This window comes from Prionailurus viverrinus, chromosome D1 (genome assembly GCF_022837055.1).
Source record: "Prionailurus viverrinus isolate Anna chromosome D1, UM_Priviv_1.0, whole genome shotgun sequence".
Taxonomy (NCBI): Eukaryota; Metazoa; Chordata; class Mammalia; order Carnivora; family Felidae; genus Prionailurus; species Prionailurus viverrinus.
Window position 1 is genome coordinate 112,668,634 of NC_062570.1, and position 16,826 is coordinate 112,685,459.

A 16,826-nucleotide genomic window follows, 5' to 3' on the forward strand; every position below is an offset into this window, starting at 1 on the left:
ACGGAGCTCCTCATGGTGGGAGGTGGGTCTGAGGTATGAGGCTCTGAGCAGGGGTGAGGGGACGGCTCTCCGAGCAGGGGCGTGGAGGAGGGGGCGGGACAGAGAGCAGAGGGAGGACGAGGACGCACGAGATGTCCCGCGCAGCCTGTCCGAGGGCACTCTCCTCACACTGAGACATGCCTGTCTCTCATGCAGGCTGTGAGCCCTGGCAACCTCCCCTCTGCGGAGCCCCCAGCATTTGTTGAACAAGCCAGGAGGGAAATGACAGGATAGAGGGATCTAGGAGTAAACACAATGGGAAGAGAAGAAACCCGAAAGACGGCAAATTGGACACACTCGGACACCCCCGGGTCCTGCAGGGTCTAGTAGGTAACGGGGGGGGGGGGGGGGGGCGTGGGGGCAGGAGAGGCCTGGGGGTGCACAAAGGGGCAAAGGTCTCGCCTGACCTAGACTGCGATTCTCCGATGGCACCTGTGATTCTATGTAAGATTCCCACGAATATTTAAAGCAAAGGTGCACCCCATCCTGTATGGTAACACCATCTCGAAAGGATCCTTCGAAACACTTAAAAGGCAGACCCAGGGTTAGTTTTAGATTAAGAACCCTTTGTTCGCTCAACAGACACAGTTCCACGGCACCGTCTCTGAAAGCCGTGGGCTGGAGGTGTTTTGTTATTTTCGAGTTGCCTAGCTTTGTGAGGGAAACACGGCGTAGGCCACATATTACGTCACACGGCCGGTGGGTCCAGGCAGGGTCCCGAAATCAATCCCATGAGGATTCCTGGGGGGGACAGACGCATCATCACACTAAGGAGGATAAATGAGAACCATGAATAGATTCAGATCGGTTCAGGTCAAGCCCGGCTGCCAACAAGTTACAAAACAGCTTTCACGTTTGAGGGGCGCCCGGGTGGCTCAGCCGGTTGGGCGTCCGACTTCAGCTCAGGTCACGATCTCACGGTCCGTGGGTTTGAGCCCCGCGTCCGGCTCTGTGCTGACAGCTCGGAGCCTGGGGCTGCTTCCGATTCTGTGTCTCCCTCCCTCTCTGCCCCTCCCCCACTCACGCTCTGTCTCTGTCTCTCAAAAAAACTAAATAAACATTAAAAAAATTAAAAAAAAGAAATCTCTCACGTTTGAGGTTCTTTTTAGAGTAAAGGGTATGGATCCTGCAGCCAGTTGGCTGCTGCGCTCAGCATGTGTGGGGAAGGCAGGGGAGCACAGGAGCGGTGATGGTCTGCAGCGGGGACAGGGTGCCCAGCAGGAAGAGGAAAGACAAACGGGAGAGGCTGTAAGGTAGGGAGCCCACGTGGGGCGTTCCCAAAAGGGCTTGCGGGTCACAGGCGAGCTACACAGAGAGGAGAGACACCTGTCCACACAGCTGTGCTCCACGGACTACTGCCACCGTGCACGCGGCCATGAGCCACGTGGAATGGCGTCCTATCCCCGGGCTACATTCACACCAACTTTTTGGTGTGTCTCCTCCAAGCCCCGGGATCTACAGATGACCCCTTCCGTCCCCCGTTTGGCCAATTAAAACTTGATTGGTAGCAATTGTCATCTCTTACTGCCCTGAGAGTGATGGGCTCCTCTCCATGGTGCTGAAATCCAGTGGTCACGCTTGAGCCTGGCAAAGAGCTTGGGATCTCTTGGTTTACCAGAAAGAAGGGAGCCCACGACACCCTGAAGAACCCTGTTCTCTGGGGCAGGACGGGCACATTTCTACGGTTTATCCCCTCTATATACGCCTTAATTCTGTACACCCCATTCAGCCCGAAACATTAGAAAGGCTGAAGGTGGTCACAGGTGCCTACAGAGAGGGGAGATGGAGACCACCCCCGAGTCCACGCAGTGCCCCCGCCTTTCTAAGTGGGGAGCCCCCAAGTAAGGGGAAACGTGCCGTTTGGACCGATGCACTTTACAGGATAATGCCTGCGGCTCCCCAAACAAAGCACCATTGCCATGACAACAGTGGCATCCCACAACTCAGCCACTATTCTGAGACACGAAGCCACGAGCTTTACTTTTAAATGAATTTGATAAAATCTGCCTTGAAAACGTTCACATTCTCTGACAAAAACTGGTGAGCCACCAGGAGGAACGTGTTCCAACAGCTGACACAAAGCTCCCAGGGACAATATCTGCTCAGAGACAAGGGGACACAAGGGCTGGAGGCACTTTTCATGAGCAAAATACAAAAACGGAAACACAGGCTTTGGGCCACACGCGGACAGGGTCCCCGGCCCTTCAGCCAAAGTCTCCGGGCTGGTGGAAGGCGATGTCAGCGTCCGGGACGATTCCACGAGAGCGGTCGGGGAGAACTGCCCGGGCCACTTCTCTTCTCGAGAGTCACTGCAAAGAAGCCAACGGAGGGCAGTGCCTACAAAAGCCACCTAAACCGCCCTCCTCTCTTTCCATAAAGGAGAAAAACCAGGGCAGAGACGGTTTCCATTCCCCCCCCGCCCCCCCAGCCTTTGTCGGCTCATGGAAAACTTTGCTGTGGTTCATCAGTATCTGGCAGGAATGGGATACTCAGTGGTGATGCTAATGAGAAGACAGAATCGGGTTTGTTCCCGGCAGCAGTGGCTTGAGCCAGCACGCCGGCAGACCATCCTCGACGACGCGGGGTGGTCAGCGACCAGAGGGCTGGCGTGGTCTGAGGAGGGGGGACGGGCAGGCGTGGCTTCAACACGAAGCTTTTGCCGGAAGGAGGCGTATATACATGTCTATGCCTCACCCACCGTTCGCAGGATGCCCGTTCTGCCCCAGGCTCTGTTAGGCAGCTTATACCCATGACCTCCCTTCCGGACACGGGCCTCCCCAGGTCTGAGCGGTGACATTCTGAGACAACCCAGCTAAGCCAGCGTCCAGAGGGAGGACATCCCGTCCTCCCTCACTCCCTCTTAGCCTGGTGCATCTAGACAGGACAGAGGCCCTCACCACCCGGGCCTTGGAGAATCCCAGAAGGAGCCATACCCCTTCACACCCAGGAAGGTAGGTCCTCCGTCTAGAAGCCAGGTGAGCGGCACAGAAGCCGGTGAGATGTGAACAGCTGGAACGGCCCGGTACCGGTGAGAAATGAGCAAATATTGCTTGCCTGCCCCTGGCCACACAATACTGTCTTCTCTCTTCCTCAGCAATGTTTTAATCTCTACAGTGGGCGCCCAAACGAACACTGATAATTCATAACAAAAAGATCGAAACATGGCGGCCTTAAACTCTTTCCCCTTGTGGAGCCCATCCCCATCAGGTTTGCCCTCCATTAGCTGGGTGGCTGTGGAAGAGGGCACAGGACATGACGGACTCGAGGCAGCACCTGGGTCTGAACCCCGACCTCACACCCGCGAGCAGAACGTGACCCTGGATGAGCTGCCGAGATTTCTGAACCAAGTTTCTACAGTAACCATCTCCTATGCTCGCCACCATTTGTCACCTGCCCTTCTGTCCCCTCCCACTGGCTGCAGGATGGCCACGTGGCCCAGAACTGAATGAGGACACGGCCGTTTAAGGGGCGGGTCTGGGTCCCTTCTTCGCCTTTCCAGCTGGCCCTCGGAGCCCCGACAGGCTTCCCAAGGCTCTGGGGCTCCTTACTGTCATATTCCCAGAGACGCCCCCTTCCTGGTGGCCTCACGGGTCAGGGCCGCCCATGCGGCCAATGGCCTCAGGGACAAGAGTGTACCTGGGTGTCCAGGTTTTGTGCCTGGGCCCCGCTGGGGATTTGAAAGTCATCGCCCTGCGAGCCAAGAAGAGACGGTTTTCTCTTCCGCCTCATTTCTGTCACCTGCTTCATTAGCTCTTTGAGGTGTCCCTTCTGTGGTGGCTAAAACCAGCAGCACTTGTGCGCACACGTGTACGAATCCTTCTCTCCCTGACTAAAACCCTCTGAAAGTCTTTCCACTTATGCTTATTGGAAACCAGAATAGAAACCCTTTTCTGCATTCAACTGAATTCCACCCCGCAAAGTCCTCAGCTCCGGTTATGAGGCTCAGATCCTCAAGCCCCACAAGGAGCTCCAGGAGGGAACTGAGGGCTTATTTCTGCTTGAAGCTGGGCTCAGCCCTAAAGAAATTCCTCATCGCTGCCACGCAGCAGAGGCTCACGTCTGTGGTGGCTGTTGCGACCCGGAGAGACGCGAGGCTGGCCCGAGGTCACACGGGAGACTGGAACTCGGGTCCCTGTGGCACGTGAGCAAACGCTCTCTTTGAGGTTCTACCTCCAAGCTGCCTTTGAATGTTGATGAAAATGAAGATTTCCGTGACTATTTCCGGACACTGCTGGCTACTGTGGCTCCACGTGTCAAAGACCGGAAATTCCGGGGTGAGTGCCTTTCCCGAAAGGCCAGGCTCCCTGCGAGCTGATGGGTCCTCAGCGGCACGCTGCGGGAGGGACCCTCCCTCCTGCCATCAGGACACTGGCCTAGGCAGGCCTGTCTGGGGTCCCACGGGGGCTCCAGGCTTGCTGGGTCAGAGACACCACCACAGAAGGTCATAGGTGAATGGATCCCAGCACTCGCCCTCCTGGCACCTGCGGGTGTCCACATGCACCCACCGAGTTTACCCCGCCATGTTTTCTGCCCCGCCGTGCATTGGGTAGGTATTGGCTCTACCACCCTCCAGCAAAACGTAAGGGCCAAGAGCGGAGTTCTCTGGGTGCTGGGGAGAGGGAGGACCCAGAGCCTGGTCTCCAGAGCTCCCGGTCCATACCAGGGGATACGCAGTGCACCCCAATTTCTGTGAAATGAGCCATGACTCTGATCGCAAAAAAGGAACATCCAGCAAATACATGTCAGGGCCAGCGGAATGCCACAGCCATCTTGGGGGGAGGGGAAGGGGAAGGGAATCCACCAGAAGAACTGCAAGGGTCTTTAAGGGAAGGTGGGGAGACAAGCAAAGGTGCTCTGGACAGGGGGCAGCTTAAACACAGGACCAGTAAGGAGGTGGGACAGCAGCTGTCTGACCTGCATGGAAAGGGCTGGAAAAAGGCAAGGCTGGACAGGTCAGCGGGGCCCCCTCGAGAACCAGTAGTTTCCGAGGGCCCCACACCTGCCACCCTGGAGTGGACAGGGTCTGTGTGGCCTGGGGGTACGTGCCTGGTCGAGCAGGGGCCGTTGTGGTGTGGGTTGGGTTCTTTGCCCCCACGGGGTGGGAAGAGGGGCCTCGTAACAACCCTGCCCTCGTACCCCAGACGTCCCACCCACCCGGCGTGGGGACCCGACAACAAGCACCCGCTGAGCAGCACGCTTCCCAGCACCACCTGCACTCAGGCCAGGTGCAGGGTCCACGGGGGCCGCCCGGGGGTCTGGAGGGTCCGGGACACCCTGCTGGACTCTCTCGCACTGAGTCCAGGGTTCTCTGGGGCCACCAACTGGAACCCCTACAAGACAATTACTTCTGAAAACACCTTCAAATTCTAGAGCTTCATTGTGAAGACTGAGTGGGGGCTCATCTTAGAGCAGTAACTGATCCCCTAGGAGCTGCCTGTCCTCCCTTTGGGAGGCCCTACCAGGCTTTCTCTCCAGAGCAGGGGGGGGGGGCGGTAAAGGGCGAGCAGCATTCCAGAACACTCCAGAGCAGGGCGGTAAAGGGTGGGCAGCATTCTGGAACTGTCTGGAACAGGGGGGTAAAGGGCAAGCAGTGTTCCAGAACTCTCTGGAACAGGGGGGTAAAGGGCAAGCAGCGTTCCGGAACTCTCTAGAACAGGGGGGTTAAGGGTGAGTGGGGGAGGTGGGTAAAGGGCGAACAGCGTTCCGGAACTCTCTGGAATGGGGGGGGGGGGGTAAAGTGCGATCAGGGGGAGGGGGGTAAAGGGTGAGCAGCGTTCCGGAACTCTCTGGAACAGGGGGGTAAAGGGCAAGTGGAAGGGGGGGTAAAGGTTGAGCAGTGTTCAGGAACTCTCCAGAGCAGGGGGGTAAAGGGCAAGCACCGTTCCGGAACTCTCTAGAACGGGGGGGGGGGGGTAAAGTGTGATCAGGGGGAGGGGGGTAAAGGGGAGCACTGTTCCAGAACTCTGTGGAACAGGGGGGTAAAGGGCAAGCAGCATTCTGGAACTCTCTGGAGCAGGGGGGTAAAGGTTGAGCAGTGTTCAGGAACTCTCCAGAGCAGGGGGTAAAGGGTGAGCAGCGTTCCGGAACTCTCTGGAACAGGGGGGTAAAGAGCAAGGGGAAGGGGGGGGTAAAGGTTGAGCAGTGTTCAGGAACTCTCCAGAGCAGGGGGGTAAAGGGCGAGCAGCGTTCCGGAACTCTCTAGAACAGGGGGGTTAAGGGTGAGTGGGGGAGGTGGGTAAAGGGTGAGCAGCGTTCCGGAACTCTCTGGAATGGGGGGGGGGGGTAAAGTGCGATCAGGGGGAGCAGTGTTCCAGAACTCTGTGGAACAGGGGGGTAAAGGGCAAGCAGCATTCTGGAACTCTCTGGAGCAGGGGGGTAAAGGTTGAGCAGTGTTCAGGAACTCTCCAGAGCAGGGGGGTAAAGGGCGAGCAGCGTTCTGGAACTCTCCAGAGCTCCTTCAGCTACACTGGGCCCTTTGTAAAAATGCACATCAACCGTCACTGCTAAGCAGAAGTCTGAAACTTCAAACCAAACCCTTCACCTGCAAAGGGACATACTGAGGACTGGACTTCAGGGACAGGTCAGCAGCATGGAGGAGGGAGAAGGGAGGGGGAGGGGGAAGGGGGGAGGAGGGAGAAGTGAGGGGAAGGGGGAGGAGGGGGGAGCAGGGAGGAGGGGGAAGTGGGGGGGAGGAGGAGGGAGAGGAGGAGGGGAGGGAGAGGAGGAGGGGAGGGGGGAAGGGGGAAGAGGGGGGAGCGGGGAGGAGGGGGAAGTGGGGGGGAGGAGGAGGGAGAGGAGGAGGGGAGGGAGAGGAGGAGGGGAGGGGGGAAGGGGGAAGGGGGGGAGCGGGGAGGAGGGGGAAGTGGGGGGGAGGAGGAGGGGGAGAGGAGGAGGGGAGAGGGAAGGGGAAAAGGAGGCGGAAAAAATGGCACGTGGGCAGGACCCAGAACCTGCTCAGGAAGTCAGCCACGGGCACTGGGGCAGAGCAGAGGACAGGTGTCCCCAGGATTCGGTGAAAGGTGGCAGTGGCTCATCCATGGGAGGGTCTCTGGACTGAGCGCCCCCATGGCCCGGCGTTGGGGAGCACGGGAGGGGAGCTGCCGGCCCGACCCCCACGAGGCAGAACTGCACAGGGCGGACAGAACCCCGCTCCAGCAGGGACAAGAACAGTGGTGAGGACAGGCCTGTGTGAGGCCTCAGGAGGGACCGGGAAGTACAGGTGGCCAGGAGACACACAAGGACAGAAAGGGTGGCTCTGGAGCCAGGGGCCTCGGTCCAAACCCCAGCTCCCTGTTACCCTGCCCTCTGACCTGACGTGTGACACGTCTCCGGACACCTTCGTCTCCTCATCTGTAACCTGGGGACAGTCACGGGGCCACCTTCCCGCAGGGCTGTCACCGTGATCCAATAAAAGGCACCGAGTGCAATCTGGGCACGAGTGGGCCCGGAAACCGCACGATCTCTTTTTGTTTTGCTATTTGGATCAAGACAGCCTGCCGCCTCCTCCTCCTCCGGGAAGCCGTCCAGACTCCACAGTCCACTGGGATTGGCGCCCCCAAATGTGGACTTCAGCCCCACCTGCTCCCTCGCACAGGCGGAGACCTTCCCCCTCGGCAGGGGACTGATGACCGCGAGTCCGGCTCTTCAGCCAGATCACGCTGTCCTGTCCCCGCCGACCCTGGGAGCCTGGCCCAGGGCCTCCATCAGGAGCTCGGACTCGGCAGAGGAAGAATGTCACGGGGTGGCGAAAAACCAGAGCGCAGACCGAGAGGCCGTGGGGGCTGGGAAAGGCAGGGGGGAGACCAAGCAGGCCCGCAGGAGGCGGGAGGCAGAGGCAGAGCCAGGGAGCCCGGGGCATCCCTCACCTCCCTCTGAGACCGGACTGGGCGAGGTGCGAAGGAGGACGGGGGCCCAGGAGGGAGGAGCGGGGCAGGCGCAGGCCAGCGGGCACTGGGACCCCAGCCCGGAGCAGAAGGGGCACACCTGCCAGGCAGCGCATCCTGAGAAGGGGGCCCCGCCCACCTGGGGCACACCCAGACCGTGGCGGTCCTCCTCCAGAGCAGAGGGTCCTGCTGGGAGCACCAGCAGGCGGGGTCAGGGGACAGCAATCAGGAGCAGCCCTGGGGCCCGGAGCCCCGGTTTAGTGCCTAGTGGGTACTGGGGAGCGAGGGACGGGGAGCCCAGCAGCGGGCGCTCGGGGTCAGGAGAGGGGCCTTCCACCCACGTCCCAGGCCCACCCCAGGTCCTACAGGAGGGTGGTCCTCACGGGGACCCGCCGGGGGCTCCGTCTGGCCCGCCAGACCTTCACGCGGATGCAAAGCCGTGTGCCCGAGCGCATTAGCTGCCGCGGGGACTCGCGCACACACACGCTTTCGTGCACGGTGCACACAGTCACTGCGTTTGGTGGGAACACGACCACCGCCCGCACGAAAGAAAGCGCACGTTGCGTCTCGTCCAGCACGTCGTCACCCAGGGGCTTCCCCGCCTCGGGAAGCCCGGCCAGCGACGGCCAAGGCGGATCTGACGGCACGAGCACAGGCGGGCCCCGCAGGCGGGACACGCTCACGGAAGCACTGACCGCCAAGCCACCGCCGATTCCGCTCTGCCTCCCGGTCCCCTACGGGCCGGCGGGGGCGTTAGGTGGACCTCCACCAACGACGTGTGCGTGGCACATCCACGTTACCTGTGGATTTCACGTGACGATGATGAAGGTGATGCCACGTGATACTGGTGACAAGAGGGACCCCATGTGGTGGGGAGTCAGGGGCCGAGGGTGTGCTGACACCGATGGGGGTTTCCAGAGCACGTGTGGTTGAGCGTCTGGGGGAGACGGTGGGTGTCTGGGACCCTTCTGCTGGGGGCGGGTGGGGGCTACGGCTCCTCCCTGGGGGCCCGAACGCCCCAGAACGGCAGGCGAAGAGCCAGGAGAGGCTCCGGTTCGGGGAACAGTTCAACCTGGAGGGTTGGAAGGAGACACGTGGGAGGTGAGAGGATTTGCTGGGCACGTCTAGCGGACACGTCCCGCAGCGGCCACGTGCAGCCACCAAGCCAAGGCCCCTGTGGGCAGTGGCCACGGCAAGACCGATCGCCAGCCGCCCGGCCTCCCTCTGGCACCGTTCCAAAAACCCCGGGCATGCCTGACGGGCCAAGAAGCTGCTGGGACGTGGGTGCTGGGGAGCCTCAGGACAGACCACGGGCGGGGAAGGCAAGACACGTGGACACACACAGGCCACGGGAAGCCAAGGCTTTGTGCCACGGCTGCACCTTTCCAGGACAAAGACAGGTGTCGCTGGGAGTTCGGACAACACAGCACTTGGGACGAACCAAAGACCTCAGGGAAGGCTCCCACATCCACACTCGCCAGCCCACGTGCCAGAAGTCAGCCACACGAGAAACCCCATCCCGACACGGCACGCGTGCAACCTGGAAGTGTCCCAGACTGGGTGCCGCCTTAGCTCGCGTCCCGGCACGTCCGCTCGCTGCTGGGGATAAAACTTCTCAACTGACAGGCGGAGAGAAGCGGGGCTGGGGGAGGGGGCGGGGGGGGCACCCCGGCAGCGGGCTCGCGACCGGCAGACGGGAAAAGAGGGAGCAGGGAGGGAGTCCGGCTCGCGCACCCCGCAGAGGCCACGGACCCAGGAACACAGGCCACGTGACAGGTGCCGGCCACGTGCTGCTCACATCCGCTTGGGCGGCAGAGTCTTGCCAGGGCTTTATCATGTCTCCCTTCCTCCGCAGCTGGCTCTGGGAACCCAGACAACAGCTGTGTGATTGCCACCCAACTCCAGGTACAACAACAGCCTGGCTTTCCTTGAGGAGGCTCCTTCCTACAGCTCGTAGAGAGGAGACCCGGCCGTGCTGACCCCCATCGATCCGACCCGATGAAATGAAATAGGTTAGAGCTTGGGGTTTTCCCCAGGACCTGCTGGCAAGCACCAAGGGCCCCCCCTATGTCTCAAAGTAAAGTGGCACATTTTACAGCCAAAATGCCAGGAAAACAGAATGCTTCTTTCAGATAAGATCTGGTTTATTTCACAGCAGGTGGGACCTATGGAACAGGTATTTTTAAAAAAAAAGAAAAAGAAAATCACCGCTCGGTTATCAGCATGGGTTTTACATTCTCACACCTACACGCGCGCGCGCGCGCACACACACACACACACACACACACACACACACACACACACACACAATATTGCATTCAGAAATCTGTTTGGAAACACCACCCCCTATCCATCATCTATACATATCGGAAGCGTAATTACACAGGCACTCGGTCTCGAAACCTAGCAACACAGTAACCACGTAGCTCTTAATCGGCTACCCAGACACCCAAACTCACACATCAGCTCAATGTGCTTCATCCTGAAAAACAAAACCTCCTTGCTTCTCTGTCTGGAACTGCAGACGGACAAGATGGATGAAAACAAACCTTGTTCAGCTGAAGAGGAACAGCCCATGCCATTCAGTCCATTTGACAGTTCATCTCCCCACAAAGCCGGGCAAAGAACAAAAATAGCAAAGACTGGAAAAAACAGGGTATTCCGGTCCAAAGCTCATCAGCTTGCAACACGCTTAATATTTGCATGACTGTTTCGGACACGAGCTCTCGGCTCCCCGGCAGCCTCGCCACAGGGACCTCCGTCCTACAGAAGCCGCCGTAAACGCCCCACGGCACAGCCCGTGAGACCCGGGGGGCTCGTGGGCTCCGCGACAGCTCAACACTGGATGTCAGCAAATGGGGATTAACTTTAGTGTTTGCAGCGGCTTTGACACCCTCACTTTCTCGGAGGCGGCAAATGAAATAACCAAACGGAGGTCACGTCTAATTGTTTAAAGGGGAAGGGAGTTAAAAAAAACAAAGCAAAACAAAACAGAAGGAACCACAGCATCAGGCGCTGGCAACATGCATGCTGGCCGGATGGAGAGCAGAACATTTCACGACAAGATGTAATCTCCGTTTTAAAGGGACAGAGATGCATCCACACGGCCTTCTGGATCCATTTCCGGATTCTACAGACCTCGGAGCGCCCGTTAATCACCTCACCGCTTTTCAGCATGCTTCCTGTCTTCCCCGAGAGCCACGGTGGAGCATCCCTAGCGCCCTGATTTCTTGGTCGTGAGCTTCCCTGTCCGGAAAGCAAAGGGCCCGCCGCTCCCAGGCAGAGGCTAGCTGATGATCTGAAGGGTCTTTCGGAGAAAGGCGTCGCCGACTACCCAAGTCAGGAGAACGTTTCGCCTTTTAATTTACTCCCTCTGAGTATCGACGCTGACCCCACGTCCCCACCCGCAGCTTGGGATTGGGGGATCTGTCCACCAAACTCCTATTGGGAAATGCAACCCAACAGGATGCAGATGAAGCCTTACCCTCACTCCCTCGGTCCAGAGTCCCGACACGTGAGCCTGGTTCTCCAAAACGGTGCCCCAGCCCCACTAAATGATCAGCTAAAGTCTGCTAGTGAGCATCATGGGCCGTCCTGACAGAGGCAAGGGCCCGCAGCCTCAAGTTCAGGACACGCGTCCCCATCTTCCACGTTTCTCCTATGCCGTGGGGTAGCTTCTAAGTCAAGATTGAATGCAGATCGTACAGTAGAAACACGGCCCCATCCTGTCCTCCCCGGCACCCCCGCCAGGACTCGTGAGGCTGACAGGAGGAGAGCCAGGGCACGTGGGACAAGCTGAAGCCCCCCAGCAATCACGCTGGACACCCGGCACCCGAGGGTCCAGGGGCAGACAGTGGAGTGGCCTTGACCTCGACAGATAGTGACAGCACCCTCACAGGTCACGAGGATGGGGGTCGGGAGCCAGGCCACAGAGGGTGGAATCGGAGAGCCACGGAGGCTCACAAACAGCACACTAGAGACCCTCACTGCAGCATGGCCCCAGTGAATCTGGGGTGAACTGCGTGGTGAAAGGGTAGAGAACTGTGTCCCCGATGCTGCCCACTGCCCCATGCCTGCTCTCCCCGTCCCCCCATAAGCTCTGCACCCCCAGACTCGGAGGGAGGGCAAAACATCACAATACTCTAGCAAACACATCCCCGCCAGGGACGCGTACCTTCGCAGAGGTAACAGCCTCAGAAGGACAGTCGTGTGACAACGTGAGTGCCCTCGATGGTGGCTGACGTAGCCCCCAAAAGACGTGTGAGTCCTAATCCCTGGATCAACTTAAGAATCTCAAGACGAGAGCATCCTGGGTTTTGGGTGGCTTTGAATACAAAGACTTGCGCCCTTATCAGAGAAGGGAGGGGACCGGGGACACAGGTGCAGTGAGTGGGCCATGTGCAGCAGCGACAAAGACAGGGGCCACGCCTATCACCCGAGGGATGCCAAGGGACGCCGGGTCCCATCAGAACCAGAGGGAGGCAAGGACGGACCGACCACACCAGCACCTCGACTCGACACGTCCGGTCTCCAGAACGGAGGCAGAATAAATCTCCGTTGATTCCCGCTGCCTGGCTACTGGCAACTCTTTATGGCAACCCCGGGACACTGGTACGTGGTCCGTCCTCACGGTCGAAGCAAGCCCACTCAAGCGGGGGTGGGGCAGGCCGGTGGGGGGTCCCGGGAGGCACAGGTGGGTCTGGCCTTTGGAAGCCCAGCACTGGAATGCTGGGGGGACACAGACTGGTGACTACAGATACCACACCAGGCCCCTGAGTCGGGCTCCCTGGGGGCGGCTCTGGCCATCTCCATCCGCAGAGTTCCCCAGGCACACCCCACACTTGGCACGCACTGCTGGGTGCTGGGGAACCCTGGAGGTTTGGGTCGGCAACTCATGATCAGTCAGGAACAGGAATGGTGGTGGGGGTGGGGCGGAGGGGGCAGTGGTTCCCGAACTGTTTGGGGAACAACAGCCAGCAGCTCAGAAGACTCACTGAGGGGGAGGGGGGACGAGGAAGCAGCCAGGGTGGCACGGGTCCCGGACACGGGGGAAATGGGTGGATGCACCAATCAAAGAGGAAACGTGCACAAAAGAGTCTAGTTTTCTGAACAGTCGCTTGCTGTTCTCCGGTGATGGGGTGACGGGTTAGTAGCCTGTCCCGCTCGGGAAGGGACTTTCACCTGTGCTCCGGAACCCGGGGCAGGGTGGCAAAGGGGGAATCAGGCTCTGTGGCTCACACTTCCTCCCCAGCCAGGCCTCAGGCGGACGAAGGTCTCTGGGGAAGAAGGTCCCCAAACGGTCACAGGGCCTGAGCGGGAGAAGGTGCTCGATGAAGAGTCGTCGTGGAAAGAAGTGATAGGCACCTGGGTACCAGCTGGTTCGGGCACCCCTGGGGGCTCCCTAAGGGGGTTCCAGCAAAATACACGGTTTTCAATCCAGAGGGAAAAGGGTGCCCCCTCCAGCAGCGAGAAGCAGACGGCTTTCTTGAGGACGCACAACTTCTCCAAAGAGGCACCAGCTCGGCTGGGGCTCTGGATTTCAGAGCCCGGACTCCCGTGGGGCCACCTTGTGGAGGTGACCCTGCACCCCGCGTGTCCTCCTCCATCCCGCTCCATGTCCCTGTCCCAGTCCCAGACAGCCGCTACCAGGGGGCACCCTTCACCTGCAAGGTCTCCCCGTGACCCCGTGCTGCAGGAGCATTGCTGGGACCTCCAACACTTCCTGTGGGAGACAAGTGAGGTGTCAGAGGGCAACGCGGAGTCAAGGAGGAGTCAGGACGCGGGGAGGAACCACCAGTTCCTTAGGTGGGAGCTTACTCGGGGCCGTGGGTGAGGACAGGGGCCTCCGGGAACTCCGTCTAAAGCACGGCGCCCCTGAATGGAGGCCGAGCGGCTTGCACGCCGTGGGTGAGGCTGCCCTGAGCTTCAAGCCTTCCCAGGTTCGGACTTCCTGCCCGGTGCAGGCGCTGCCCCGCCCAGACTCCCACCGCACAGGGCACCTGCTCCCCGCCGGGAACAAGCGAGGCACAGGGCAGAGGCTCAGTGCGCATAGGGCTGCATCGGTGTTTTACAACAGGCTGACAGCGTCGGTGAATCAGCACGTTGAGGGATGTCTATGCCCACAAAGGACCAACAGGCCCGTTTGCTGGACCACAGTCGGACCCCTCGTCAGAAACTCCGGGGAAAGGAGAGGTCTCCTTTCCTTCTTTGGAGGTGCCAAAGGGACCCCACAGGGAGCAGACCACCCCTTCCCTGCAGGGCACACGGTGGAAAAGCCCACAATGCAGGGGACAGGAGGCGCGGACCCCTGCCTCGCGTGACCGAAAAGCTGGCCCTGTGTCTTCACGGAGCCTGGGTGGTCTTACACAGGTTCGGAGTAAATGCCGCAGACCTGATAGATACGGTCTGATAGATACGGATGCCGTACAAGCCTGCGGAGAGTGTCCCCAGGTCTCAGGAGGGCTGCCCTTCATAGTCTAAATAAGTCATTGGTCAGAACGGGCGAGCGGTGATTCAAACGTATTCACCCAACACACAGGAATCCTTCCATCGTAGGAAAAGCCCTCGGTTGGTTCCAAGAGTGTGCATCCCGTATAGGGGATCTCGAAATCTCAAAACGGAGCAGACAGTCAGGAAGCTCCCCACTCTCTGTCTTAAAATCAACTCGGTACCTCAAGGGACGCGTCACTTTGTGAGTAGGACCGTTTAGGGGCTGGTCCTCGTACTGGCGGTGGGGCGGGCCGGGAGCGTGGAGATACGGGGCTCTCGGCCCCCCTCCAGGAGCCAGCGTGGGGAAGCCACTTCCCGACTCCCTCCTGCCCATCAAGGTCGGTGCTCAGAGCAGAAAGGAGGGCCCGTTAGGGTCAGAGACAGCTCAACTCAAGAGGCGCGTCCCCACCACGGTCGTGGGGTGAGGCCCGCACACGCTCCCTGCCCCGCCTCGGCTCTGCGTCCTGCTTCAAAGAGCCCCGATTCCCGGAACAGCATCTGATACATCGACCTGGAGACAACCCCATCCCACCACGCGGCCCTCCGTCCCGGGGATGACGTCGGGAGGGAGCTGCTGGCACCCGCGGGCTCACTTCATTCTGAGTCGCACGGCAGACGTGAACTCATCCATCTTTACGACGCGCTCCCGGGGGCGCCGGCCTCAGAGCAACGCAGCGGCTTGCCCTGGCTCACGGGAGGGACTGGCGTCGGCATCGGGCTCGGCCTTCGGGAGGCCCCGATGCCCGGCGCACAGCCCGGGGTGACTCCAGCAAAGCTCCTGGCTCCGCATCCTTGTTCGGTTCTCAGACCCAAGGTGGGTACCAGCCACACATCACACACGGTAAAGACTCGACAGCCAGACACGTGCTTTTGCTCAAACACGGGGGGAGGGGCACAGGCGGTGAGACACAGACGCCATCCAGCCACCTTCCCAGGCACCTCGGAGCCCACCGCCCACCCCGTCCACGGATCGGTACCATCTGTGAAAGCTCACCACCGCTGGTCCAATGGGACTGCTCCCCGCTGCAAGTCCTGTGCAAGCCCGGGGCTGGAGGAAACAGGCCGGCGGGCTCTTCCAAGATGCAAGAGCGGGCCCAGCCGCCGGCAGGGCGATGGGCCAGAGGAGGGGCCCCAGAGACAGTCCTTCTGGTCGGCACAAGGGGTACTAGAGAGGGGAACAGTCGTGAGCACCCCCGCGGGGGCAGAGGAACGGACGCAGAGACGGGGACCCGGGGCGACACCGGTCTCCCCTCTGCCTCGCTCACCGCCGCCTCTGAGTTCACGCGGGGAGGCGTGCGATTCAGGACAACAAGCCTAGGTCAGCCGCAAATGAACTCGAGGCCCCAGGGGGACAGCGGTGCCCTCCGCCCACCGCGTGCGTACTGAGGATGCGCGAGCGAGGAGACGGCGCGGCGGCCAGGGCCGCGCTCCCCGTCACGGTTTGCTAACTGCGGACGCGGAGCCGCCATCGCGGGGGTGGGAGACGGCGGGGGCTGTCTCCTCGCCGGACGGAGCCCCGCCCCCCGAGCCTACTCACCGATGTCCGTCTCCTTGTGGTTCTTGATGTACTCCGCCAGCTCAAAGTTGCCCGCTATGATCGCCACCTGCCAAGAGCAGACATCACGTTAGCGCAGAGCCCTGGCCGTTCGCACCCGTCCGCGCCGCCGACGGCCGCACCGCACGGCGGGCCCCACCAGGGCCCCCCAGAAAGATGACATGTACACCCTTATTTTCGGTTTTATTCAGATGTAACCGACACTCAAGACCGTGTGAGGTTAAGGTGCGCGAGGAAACACCTTGACGGCCGGCGACGGTGGGAAGGTCGCAACTCGGTTAACCTCTGTCACCGCATGTGGCTACAGAGACCCTTCTCCCCGGGATGAGAACTTCTAGGATCTGCTCTCTTGGCAACTTGCCAGCACACCTATGGCAGGGTGAGCGCCAGTCCCCGGGCAGAACGCCACATCTCGGCCACCAGCCCACCTTTTACCTGGAAGTCAGTGCCTCCTGCCACCCCCCCCCCGCCCACCCCCTGCCCCCTGCCCCCTGCCTCGGCAACCACACGTCTGACCTCTCTTCTGGTGGGTTTGGACTTTTAGATTCCACGTATTGGTGAGATTGTAAGGTTTATGTCTCTGTGTGACTTAATTCCCTTAGCTTGGTGCCCTCCAGGCCCATGCATGTTATCACAAGCGGGGAGAACAGTCCTGACTCTTTTTAGAGAAAGTTTTTTAATCAGTTTATTTATTTGAGAGGGAGGGAGAGAGAGAGGGAGAGAGAAAGGGAGAGAGAATCCCAAGCAGGCTCCGTGCTGCCATCACAGAGCAGAGCTCCAACTCCCAAACCGTGAGATCCTGACCTGAGCCGAGATCAAGACTCAGACGCACCACTGACTGAGCCCCCAGCAACCCAGTC

General features: G+C 60.1%; 1 protein-coding gene across 11 annotated transcripts in view; it reads right to left on the reverse strand.

Moving 5' to 3' along the window:
- The window catches only part of SHANK2 (SH3 and multiple ankyrin repeat domains 2), a 516,273-nt gene that overhangs the window by 332,731 nt on the left and 166,716 nt on the right, over nucleotides 1–16,826 (reverse strand). For 10 of the 11 annotated variants that reach the window (XR_007156245.1, XM_047877830.1, XM_047877835.1 and 7 more), the window contains 2 exons: nucleotides 15,949–16,015; nucleotides 15,406–15,576 (listed from right to left, as the gene is read on the reverse strand). Coding sequence is in view for 10 of the 11 variants with exons in the window: in XM_047877830.1 (XP_047733786.1) it covers nucleotides 15,406–15,576; nucleotides 15,949–16,015 (238 nt within the window). In the remaining variant the exon portion in view is untranslated. The remainder of the gene's footprint in view (nucleotides 1–15,405; nucleotides 15,577–15,948; nucleotides 16,016–16,826) is intronic. The other variant, XM_047877836.1, reaches the window with a different exon arrangement.